Genomic DNA, 12,263 nt, shown 5'->3' on the forward strand with positions numbered 1-12,263 from the left:
GACTTTCTCACACCAAATCAAATCTCCCCGGTCCCAGTTCAGTTGTCTTTGTCAATATGTATTTTATAAATGGAGTGAATTAACAGATGCTGTTGGAACAGAACTGCTGGGGTAGCGTTTATGTTTTTACTGCTCTCTCTGGGCAGATGAGTTGTGTAGGAGTGTAATACAGGTATCTTGGGATGAAAGTTATGTTCTTCATTTCATTATATATGTATTCTTAACAGTTTTTTTCCTTAAATATATATATTTAAAAAAACCTTTATATCCCTCTTTTTAAAGTGTGTGTAGCCTATAGCGCCCAATCATTTACACTATTTTTCTCAAGAATGGGTCAATAGGACATTTTTTTGGCTATTAAAAAAGAAAACAGTGGCTTTTTATTTTGCTCACAGGTTTTCTGTGAGGACTTTATGCTGTGAGCCAGAAGCTGAACACATACAGGTTTGAAAGATGAATTAGTGCCATAGTTGAAAAGAGATCTTATTCTTTTGCATTAAACATAGAATAGGTTGTGGTTTCTTATCATATTGTATGCATCATGCTCAATACGTTTTTAACTAATTTCGTGGAGTAATTCAGCCTTGCTAAATACATCAAGAAAATGCACAAGCCAGGAACAAAAATCTGCCTGCTCCCTATCCCAATTATTATAATGATTCTAATGGAAAAAATACTCTTACATAAAACAATAATTTACTTATCATTGGCAAATGGATAAGTTGAATTTTGCAAGAATATGGTAATTGGAGAGCTGAGCTCATTGTCTATAAGGGGAAACATTTAACAGAGGCGCAAAAAAAGAAAGCTTTATGCAAAAGCTGAATTGCTTCTAAAGCTCTGGTTTTTAGTTGGAAATGTATGCCATAGTTAAAAATATAGTGACAATTTAAAGCTTTTGCTTGGGAGCTTTATGTCTTTGAAAAAAATAATCATAGAAGAAAAATATGATCACTAAAACTGCAAACCTTGTGCACAGCCTTATTTTGTTGCATGACCAGCTCCAAATCAGTGTGTTTCTGCTGAATCTAGACCCAAGTTTGCACTGAATGTTGGTTTAAGGGCCTGAATCATAGAACTTTTTTATTTAGTATTGTATACCTTTTTCAAGGAGTCTGTCCTGAAAAGAGATGTTTTGTCCATCTCATATGACTTTTTTCTTTTTTTTTTTTATTTATTAATTTCTATTTTCTTAGGTTTTCTTTTTCACCCCTTGTTGGCCTTATTTAGTGGGGTAACCATAGAGACATCTACTGGCAAAGGCTGGCAGTGGTGCCATTGTACATGCACATCCTGAGCCCTCCTGCTGCAGTGCGATTATCCAAAGTTCTGGCTATAAGGGATAATGTCAACTAAAACCACTTCTGGATTTTCTCTCTCTCTTTTTTTTTTAATTTTTTTTTATTTTAATTTTTTTTTAATTGCCACTATACTGACATCCCAGAATCATGAAAGATGATGCTTTGTGCCATTGTGGTTCCTGATCTGTAATAGTTGCAATACCCACATGTAAGCCAAGGATTTTTGGAGTAGTTTGCAATGTACACTGGCTCTGTATTTTGTTGATCCTCTATTCTGGCTGCAAAGGGTAAGCCTTTTAATACCCATTTTTCCCTTTTGAAAGCATTGGTTTTGCAGATTTACTAAATTAGTAATTCATCACTCAGCTATGTTTATAATTTTATTCAGTTGCTGGGGATGAACATGAAATAATTGTTGACAGAAATCACTGTTAGCAGGAAGTGTCTTTTCCATCCCATGGATTTTCTTTTTGCTGTACTGCACTACGTGCCTATAAAATATAAATATATAAAATATGACACACACATTCCAACTGATTTACAAACAAATAGTTTGCGTTTTGGTATTTTGCTGAATTCAGCAAGGGTTTATAGGAATTTCTGTATCCTTAAGCAATTGAATAAAGCGATTTTTAGAAGGCAAATCAATCCATCAATATTACATGGTCCTATTTTGTTTTTCTTGGAGCATATTTAAAATTGTACATTTGAGGTGTCAAGGTTCAGGAGTCAAGTGCTACATGTGATAAATTAAGGAAAGGTCAGAGGCTATGCAATGCAGTTTCAGAAGATTGTCTACCTCTGCCTTTGCAGCTCATTCATGCTGAAGTGATGCACTCTGGGAATTACTACCAAACTCTGCTCTGCAACATCTGCTCTCCCTAAGTGAGTTAGTGCACGTCAGACATCTTTATGTCAGAATATTGCAGTGATGGATGCAGTCTTCAGAAAATGCTGCATAAAAATCTGGTGTGCCGTTCTGGCCATTAAGTGAAATTACTATTTAAATTAATGGCGCTGTCACAGTTTATCTGTGCAAAGAATGAACGCTGATTAGGGTATTAAGTAATTAGCAATTTATCACACTGGAACAAGGTTGATAATAATTAAAGAAGTAATGGTTTACCAAAGAAACTAGAAAGGGAGTCACTTCTTGTTATGTGAGTGAAATCTTGGCTGAAAAATTTAATTCAGTTAAACAAAGATGAGGTTCGCAGTGAAAGAATACAGCCGTGTTTGTTTCAATAGAAAAACAGTTCATTATCAAAATTTTAGTTTGCCTGTCAAAAGTCCCTTGGGGCTGTCTGAGTCGCTTATTAGTATTGAATTGAGTCATTTTCTGCATTAATTCTCTGCTTAAAATTGGTAAAATCCTAGGACAATTTGGAAAAAGGGTGTGAACAAGAGGAAGTATTTACCTCTTAGAGAGCTGGTGATCACAGTTGCATTGCTGTGAATAGAACCAGCCCTGAAAAAAGGGTAAAGTATGCAAGTAATGTCACCATTTTCAGTTATTCCAGTGATTGGAATTAAATGCTCTGAATGCTTTAGCAGGATCATACCTTTAAAGATTAATTTTCATTAAGTATGACTTCCTAAGATAGATTTGCTGCAATAAATGGCAGTGAAAAAAGTGGCCACTTTTGCACATGTTTTAAATGCCTCCATATGACAGAAATTATGTGAAATGCAAACTACTTTGTAGATATAAGAGTATATCACAACCTTATTTTTTGTGTGGTAGCTTTCTAGTTCAATTAGTAGTAATATTTATTTCATTGCCAATTATATAGGAGTTTGTAGCATTTGGTTCATAGTTAAAATTTACCCCTCTCTTTTGATGGTATGAGGTTCAACACTGGTATTTTTCAGTTGCAGAATAATTCATGTGAATATATGGAAAATTATACTGGTTATGACGAGCTTTTAATTTAGAAAGAAAATTATTAAAACCAGAAGAAAGACAGTGGAATTAATTTTGGCATCTTATCAATTTCACTCCAGAAATGCAAATTATATTTAGATATTAAGTTATTAAAAGTAATTCTCTGTATTAGATGACTGAAGCTTCACTGTGGGTATTTGGCAAGTGACCCATTCAGTTCGATGTATCTAATATGAACCCCGAATTTAAAACATAAAATATATGATAAATTCTGGAATGCTAAGATGCACTGTTAAAGTCTGTCTGGGGGAGGGGAGAGGGGAATGAGACCTGGATAGAAGCTTTCTCAGTTTTTACATTCTACAGAAAATTTTCATCAGCATTCTGTCTCCAACCTGCTGTGCATAGTACCTTGGTATGGTATTTCATAGCAAAGTTCTTAAAAAAGTTCAGCAGGCGTGAATGTTGATTGTTGTTTAGTTCTCTAATTCTTGATTGTTTTCAGCAGTTCTGGAAGTCAGGATGCTTACTTCAGTCACCTCACGTTTGAATTTAATCTCACTTTAGCTAAATCTGCATAATTCCAGCTGCCGGTGGTTTTTATGCCAAGATCTGTTGCATTCTGAGCTTTCTCCTTTCTTATCTGTCTATCTATTTATTTACCTACCTTTCCTATTCAGATATGTTTTTTTGTTTGTTCATTTCAGGGATGTTCTGTTGTGGGCAGGAATACGTGAATAAGTCAGATACCATATGCTGCTCAGGTTCCAGTGGTGAGTCCCTAGCACATGTTAGAAAGAATGACCAAGTGCCAGTAAAATGCTGTGAGACTGAACTTATTCCAAAGAGCGAAGAATGCTGTAATGGAGTTGGATATAATCCTTTGAAATATGTTTGCTCTGACAAGATTTCAACTGGAATGATGATGAAGGTAATTGATAGAAAATCTCTCGGTAGCTCTGATTTGATGATGGAAAGAGAAATACACTGTTCATAACTATTTTTCTAAAATAGGAATATAAAAAACTCTTGTGTGCATTATTCATTTTCACATTACATCCATATTAATACCGAATGAGTTCACCATGATTGATGTTATTGCAATGAATTCTAAAGGAATTAATAATGATTAGCTGCCTCTGTGAAGTGTTGCCCAGCACTTCAGATTAGTACAGTGGCTAAAAGCTGGCATACTAACAAGACTGACATGCATAGCCAGTTTCCATTCTGTGACCACTGTTTTTGATGATGTTCCTTAAGTGGAAATAAAAATTGAACTGTCCAGTTCTGAAGTATAAAATGCTATAACATTTCAATTTGGGCAAGCAGTAGGACATGACTCCCAACCCCCTAAAAAAATAAATAAAAATAAAGCAATTGACATCTTCTTGATGAACTTAATCCTGATCCTACAGAAAACCAGTGGCAATTTTGACATAAATTTCAGCAGTACTAGTATAGGTCCTTTCACGCCTAATGAATTATATTGTTTATTTTAATTCTGTTTTAATGTCAGAGTAAACTAAAAACTCTAAAGGCTAATTTGATCTTTTCTAAGAGTGCCTAGTGATTAGAGGCATCAGCATGAGACAATTTTGCCAAAATTTCAAAGCTGCAAAGTCTTGCAACTACAACAGAAATCATCAAGAATTAGCATCTTGGTGTTATGCGTAAACTGTAAAAATTTTGTCAACTATTATTACAATTTTTGTTTAAGAAAATAAACATTTCAAAGGATGGGAACCTTGTTTGGATATATATGTATATTCTTTTTATAAAATTGTTTTTATATTTATAATAAGAGAGAAAGAAAGTGGGTGAGAGAGAAAAAAAAGAGGGTTGAATATTGTGAATTCTACAATACAGAGATCAGAAAGATATTGTGAAATTTGCCAGTAAAGTGAAATAGACCCCATCCCGCCATATGCAGATGTTCCTGTATCCTTTTTGTTCATCTGCTAAGTTAATACAGAAATATTTCTTACATCTTCTCCTTTTCATGTCAAGGTTTTCATGTCATTTCATTTTCAGACTGAATAATTTTCTCGTAGAGAAAATCCAAGCGTTGTGATGAGTCAGCTACAGTTCCTCAATGCATTGTATTAGTACTTCATGCAAGGGAAAAAATGGCTGAGAATAAGTTAATGAATTCTGGTAGATAACACACTAGATCCCTGCCTTAGGTATAATGTATAAACAAAGGAAGTGCTTTGTATTTCACTTACCCGCAGTAGAAAAGAGATACTGCTGGCTTTCTGATATGTATAGATTTACTAACATTAAAAGGACTGATAGTCTGAGACATTCTGGGGCTACTTTATATGGGAATCCAATCCATCTATATCCTACATCCTATATTGATATCTATCAAAACGTAATTTTTGTGAAAGTGCCAGTTTGGGAAATTAAATTAGCTGGTTCATAATCAGCTAAGAACCTAATTTCAATAGGTGAATTAAGGAAGCATTAGATATAATTTGTTTGGTTTTCCTTCTGAAGCTTATAGCCTATAGGGCAGAAGTATTTGTTGCAAATATGGCAGTACATTTCTTTCTGCAACAAGCTATATTTTATGAGAATTATTGCTCTCTAACATATGGTTTGGCAAAAATATTATTTCATGGATTTCAATGGAAAGTTTTGGATGTTCAGTTATATTTCTGTTTCTGTGAATTGTTCTTTATGGGTTAAATCTTATATCTTCATCAATGTTTGCAGAGATTCTCTTATTGCAGCAAAACTTCTGTTTAGGAGTGATGTGGTAGAGGACATGATTTATAGAGCCCATGGATAGAGTTCTCAGCCTTGAAAGCTGCCAAGGACTTGCACAGAGCCCTCTTGTGTACTTGGCAAGCTGCATGAGGGGCTGGGCATTTGCTACTGATTTGCCACAGAATATTGGCCTTTGCAGGAACAGAATGTTCAAATTCTTGGGTAAAATCCTCTTCTCATAGATTCTAGACTCTTCTGTCTTCAACAAATCTAGCCATTTGTGCTTGCAGCAGTTAAAATTTCTGATGCTTTCATCTAAGGATCCTACAAAAAAAAAAAAACACTGTTCTTTTAGAAAGGATTATAAAAGCATTAATGATCAAAGGCAGTAGACAGGCCAAAGGCTGAAAGGGTCTTCCACATGGTAGAAATATACTCCAGGTGGTGGCCTAATTTTTTGTTTTATAAAGATAGGGAAATACTAATGGAAGCATTTGTAAAGAAAGAAGATATGGGAAATACGTTTAAATTTGCATGTGTATTCCTTAGGTAAAAGAAGAATGCAAGGCTAATATCCTTTGCCCTTTATCTATGGAGGCAACAGCACATTGTGGAAAGTGTGACTTTGATCCTAGGAAGAATATCTGTGCATGGATAAAAGGTTCACAGAGTGCTAAAGAAACAGAGGTAGAAGCAGGTGTGTGTCCAGCTGAAGAGGAGACTGTCTACACAGGAAGTCCAACACAGTATTCATTTACAGGTAAGGAAAACTGGCATACCTGATCGGTGATTTGCTGGTATATTTACTTTGCTCTGAAGAAAAAGATGTTCTGAGTGCTACCAGGTATTCTAATCAAATGTGAAGCAATGTGAAGAAGGACATGGATCTTATAGAGCAAGACCAGAGGAGGGCCACAAAGATTGTCAGAGGTCTGGAGCACCTCTCCTGTGAAGACAGGCTGAGAGAGCTGGGGTGGTTCATCCTGGAGAAGAGAAAGCTCCAGGGAGACCTTATACCACTGTTCAGTACCTAAAGGGGGCTGACGAGGCTTTTTGCAAGGGCAGATAGTGATGGGACAAGGGTGAATGACTTTAAACTGAGAGTAGGTTTGGATGAGATATTAGGAAGAAATTCTTTACTATGGGGGTGGTAAGACACTGGAAAAGGTTCCCCAGAGTAGTTTTGGGTGCCCCATCCCTGGGAGTGTTAAAGGCCTGGTCGGATGGGATTTGGAGCAACTTGATCTAGTGGAAAGTATCCCTGCCCATGGTAGAGGGAGTGGAACTAGATGGTGCTTAAAGTCTCTTCCAACCCAGGCTGTTCTATGATTCTATGAACTGTAGGAAGTAGAATTCTTTTAAGAAGTAATCTGTGAATCATGGCAGAACCTTTAAGGAAATGCAATGAGTAGCAAAATTTAGGGAGCACATAATGTCTAAACGTGCTTTCAGAAAAAGTTGATAAAAGTACTGCTATATCTGAAAATGGCCTTGTCTAAAGGAACAACTTCCATTTCTATCTGTCCTTAAATGCAGAAAAAAATTAGTTATTTTTTATTTTGATAAGACTGAGATGATCTATATGTAACTTGCTTTTTCTAGATGTGGGCCTCGAACCTTTTGTCACATACGAGTACAGAGTGGCTTCTTGGAATAGCTATGGAAGAGGTGTCAGTGAAATTAGCAGAGCTGTCACTAAACAAGATGTGCCACAGGGTGTAAGTCCACCAAAATGGGCCAAAGTAGATAATCGGGAAGACATGATACTTCTAAACTGGGAGGAACCACTTCAACCAAATGGTACTGATATATTTTTTTTAAAAGTGTATGTTCTGTCTCTCCACTGACAGTGTTCCAAAATCACAAAACATATTAAACCCTGTCACTGAAATATACATGTTCCCAAACTCTGCAAGAAGATTTTGCTCTAGGTTGATACCATTTTCATTGCAAATAAGAGTAGAGTCCAACTTCACAGAAGACAATTCTGTATGTCTCTGTGAAGTGCCAAGAGTCCTCTTTTGAGAGCAGTTGTAATAACAAGTGTGTAAATATGATCAGAAAATGGCAATGATCTTTAAAAGTATGTGGGGATTTGGGGATAGGGGTGGTGGTACTCATGTTTCTTTCAGGAAATCTTGCCTATTATTTTCAAACAGTGAGGAAACTTGGAAGAGGTCTCAATAAAAACTGTGATCTACTGAGATGCTGGTACAGATACTGAGGAAAGTATCTGGTAATTGCCATTAGGCGTTTAAGCAGAATGATTGTCTCTTACTGTGGTCAGTTATTTCATCTAATATTTTCTGTATGCAGAGTAGGTTATTCTACCATCACACAGGATTACTCAGCTAACCAAAGGGAAAACTTTCTTTCTGCAATAGGTCTCATTATTCACTATATCATTCTCCGAAATGGAATTGAGTATTTTCGAGGAACAGAAATGAGCTTCACAGACACAAGTGGTATCCAGCCATACCAAGAATATTCATACCAGCTGCGAGCCTGCACTGTTGCTGGTTGCACAGACAGCAGCAAGGTTAGTGAATTGGTCTTTATGGAACTGGTGCCAGAATTTTATTAGCCAGTGTGGTAACATAAAAACGCTTTTGGAAAGGTGTAATTTGAAGACATGCTGATTATTGAGTAAGTAAAAAACATCAATAATCTTATTTGGATTCAACTACTGACAGATGATTATTTGGAACCCAAGGTTGATACAAGCAAACGGAGGAAGAAAGCAGTATCTCAGTCTTGGCAAAGCTGAAATTGCACTGTAGGAACTGATGTTTGTTAAAGAGAAAGCTGTACATGACAGAATAGAGTAAGGAATATTAAAATGCACTTTCTCTAAGCCTGGAAATTAAATTTTTGCTTCTCACTAGGAGGTCTATAGCCTCTTCTTCATTGGTACTTCTTAGTTCATCTGCTTTAGTTATAGACTATCAATTTGTTCAACAACCTTCTTACTTTTCCACTCTAGTGGAAGAGCCTCCTTTCACTATATTACCCTTTGCTGGCTTTCCATGACCACTCCTGCTTCAGGCTTTACTGTCCCTTTGTGCACAACCTGCCTCGGCTTCAGTTTTAAGCAAACAATCCCTTACCTCCCTTTGTCACTGCTTCATTTCCTTTTGTATCACTTTGAATGATGGATGCCTTTCACCAGCATTGCTATTTAACCAGCTCTAGTTCTTATTCTGTCAAGTAGCTGCTTTATTCATAATTTGCAAAAATTACTTCTTAAGTAGCCTGTTTTCCACAATATTATCCTTGTCTCTATGAAAATGAATTTCTAGGACTACAAGTGTAAGGTCTGTGGGGCAGAGGTGGGGAATAATGACTCTGCTTTGTAATTATAATATATGTGGGATTTAAAAGTTTATTTTTTGCAGGTATTTAAATGTTTTCATATTCATGAAAATCTCAGCCAGAAGTATAAAATAAGAAACACTAATGTAGATGGATGGAGATAGGTGCATAGTCCTCTGCCTGCACCCAGAGCTGTGGTTTGGAAGCTATGTAGGCACAGTTGCTGCAACCATCAACCCAAGATAATAAATCCTGCTTATTTCACTAGCCTATAATTAAGGAGTTTACTGTTGCAAACACTGAAGTCTGCAAGTAGGGACTGATTCCACCAAATGCACTAAGACAATATATTATAGAGGGCACATTTTGTATTTACAGCCTAATATAAATACTTTATGGTGGTAATAACAGAAAAAGAAAAGTGATTCTCAAAGAGAAAACGGTCTGACTCACTTATTAAACCGGTATAATTTGGAGATGCCTCTTCTGTAGGTGATGGTGGAGATGTGTCAATAGAAAATTAGCTTTTTCCTTTTTTTTATAGAAAGAACTTAACAAGTGCAAAGTTATTCTATCTTTCAAATCTTTAGCTTCCTTAAAAAAGTATGGAGTTGCAAATAACTACAATAGAGTTCAGATTGCATGGGATATATGGAGGCTTAGCCCCATGTTTACTGGTGCTTAAAATATATGAAATCAGGCAGTTAAAATGCAGAGACACTGACAAACCATATGGAAGAGAGTTATCAAGAGTTTTCAAGCAATACAGTTTCTGTTGTTTCACCCTGTGCCATACACTGCAGCTAAAACATAGTGAACCTGTTGTGATAAATTGTAGACATAGACTTATGTAATGTATTCAAGGTCAGATTTCATTGTGAAAAAGGAGGAAAAAAGTAACTAGTTCTCCAGACCCTTGGTAATGATATGCCAGCCCAAACAACATTTTAAAACAAAAGTGACATTCTCATTGATCATGGTATCTAGTGTACTATTACATTAAATTGCTGTTTAATTCATATGTCTTCAGGTAGTTGCAGTCACTGTCCAAGGAGTCCCAGAGAGTGTTCAGCCACCAGACGTCAGTGCTCTGAACTCAACAGCATTACATTTAAGCTGGATTGCACCCAAGAAACCAAATGGTGTCATCAGAGAGTACCAGATCAGTCAAGTAGGGAAAGGACTTATATACACTGATGCTGCAGGCAGAATGCAGCACACAGTATCAGGTAAGGAGGCAGAGCTCTTTGACAGGCTAATGTCCTGTCCTTAAGATATAAGACTGTATTAATATATTAAAAAAGCCACTTGTCAGTAACTTTTAAATCCCCAGTACTGTGCACGGTTTGGAATGCTTTATCATGACTATACACATCTTAATTTTTTTTTTCAATCTCTTTCATTTCTAACTGCTGTTTGTTAAAATATTAATAGATTTAATTTCAGATTTTTAAAATAAATCTATCCAGCTCAATTGAAGATGCAATCCTTATGGTGTGCTCAAGGACTCAGATATTCTGTGTAGGCTTGCCGTCCCTTCATACAGATTCAACTCTCTCTTTTAACATCACTGATGTGCAGTAATGCAGTTGTGAATGTGTAGCAATGTGGGAGTGAGAAGGATCCAGTATTTTATGCCTGAGATAATAAAAAGGAAAGGAAGACAGAACAGGAAAGATCCTGAATTCTGTTTATAATCTTATATATTGCTTATAGCCATTTTCTCAATACTTGTTGAAAGAAGCTTTAGTTAAGGGATTTTGGGGGAAGGTTTGACTCAGACCTCAAATGTATTATTTTTACATATTCAATTTTAAGTTATTTTTGCATGTTACGCTGAAGCAAAGTTATTCTTAGAAATATTTCTGTTGGACATAGGCCATAAACATAAACATTATGGGATCTCTTTTTTTCACTCTTTGACCTCAGGTTGCTCATCAAGTTTTTGTATCTCACAAATGCATTATTTTTTCCTTTTTTTTTTCTTCCACGCTAATAGGAAATTTCAAGATTCATATGTTATACGTACCATATGACAGCCAGCCAAAGAATAGAAGTTGACTTAGGGCACATAAATCCTCTAGAGCATATTTGGCATTCTCAACCACCCCTCAAAGCATGAGTCCTGAGTCAGAGTGGATCCCTTGGTGCTTTAAAAGAGTTTGTCTCTGCTGTAGTCACAGAAGAGTAAGATTGCTGTTCCTGTTTGACAATGTCATGCTCAAGTGTGAAATTCATCAACAGTGTATTACTCCTGTCTCCATATTCAGTGCTCCTGGACATGAGATATTAGCTAGAGTATGCCAGGTGGTGGTACATGTTTTAGAATTGCTGTTGTGAGTTTATAATACCAACCTACCAACAAGGCATGATTTATCGAACCCACTGAAAAATACTTCTGCTTCCACAAGGCAGTCATATCTTCATTTTAATGCAAACAATACTGGTTTTCTTACCATTTGGAAGTGAGAGGAAATGAAATTTATTCCTGAGAAACAAGGATCTTTTTTCCTTTAGTGTGCCTGTTCTGTTAAGCCATTGTCCAATGCTGCCATGGTAAGCCAGGAGTGAAATAAGTGATCATTCCTTCTGACAGTCATAATCAAATCTTTTGCTTTTTTCTGCAGGAGCTTCCTTGGGTAATAATGTGGAATTCATGACAGTGATTTAGCAATGTGGATAGTTATTGCTTTCTAAATTAAAAGAATACAATAAAAGAATCAAATTTACTTCATATAATGTTTGAACTGTTTGTCGTATTCCCTGTGGATCTATGTTTCGATTTTCCCATCTTCCTTTTTTTCTTTTTTTTTTTTTTCAAAAATTGTCTGCTTTTCCCTGAGCAACAGTTGAACATTAATGAAGCTGTAGCATTAGTATTTCTTGAGACTTTGAATCTAGGGTCTCGCAAATAACAGACGAGAAGGCGAGCACCTTGCCACTGCACCATTGTCTTGCTGCTTATTTTTAATTACATCAAAGCTTTGGAAACATGATCCCACAAATGCTTTGTGGGAATAGCGGTGAATGTGCTCATCATGTGAAATCCATAA

At 36.1% G+C, this 12,263-nt stretch overlaps 1 protein-coding gene across 9 annotated transcripts in view; it reads left to right on the plus strand.

Moving 5' to 3' along the window:
- The window catches only part of USH2A (usherin), a 379,818-nt gene that overhangs the window by 293,583 nt on the left and 73,972 nt on the right, over nt 1-12,263 (plus strand). For all 9 annotated transcript variants that reach the window (XR_001874412.1, XM_017812861.1, XM_017812864.1 and 6 more), the window contains 5 exons: nt 3,894-4,117; nt 6,448-6,658; nt 7,501-7,698; nt 8,283-8,437; nt 10,241-10,439. Coding sequence is in view for 8 of the 9 variants with exons in the window: in XM_017812861.1 (XP_017668350.1) it covers nt 3,894-4,117; nt 6,448-6,658; nt 7,501-7,698; nt 8,283-8,437; nt 10,241-10,439 (987 nt within the window). In the remaining variant the exon portion in view is untranslated. The remainder of the gene's footprint in view (nt 1-3,893; nt 4,118-6,447; nt 6,659-7,500; nt 7,699-8,282; nt 8,438-10,240; nt 10,440-12,263) is intronic.

Source organism: Lepidothrix coronata, unplaced genomic scaffold (genome assembly GCF_001604755.1).
Source record: "Lepidothrix coronata isolate B3197 unplaced genomic scaffold, Lepidothrix_coronata-1.0 Scaffold38, whole genome shotgun sequence".
NCBI classification, from domain to species: domain Eukaryota; kingdom Metazoa; phylum Chordata; class Aves; order Passeriformes; family Pipridae; genus Lepidothrix; species Lepidothrix coronata.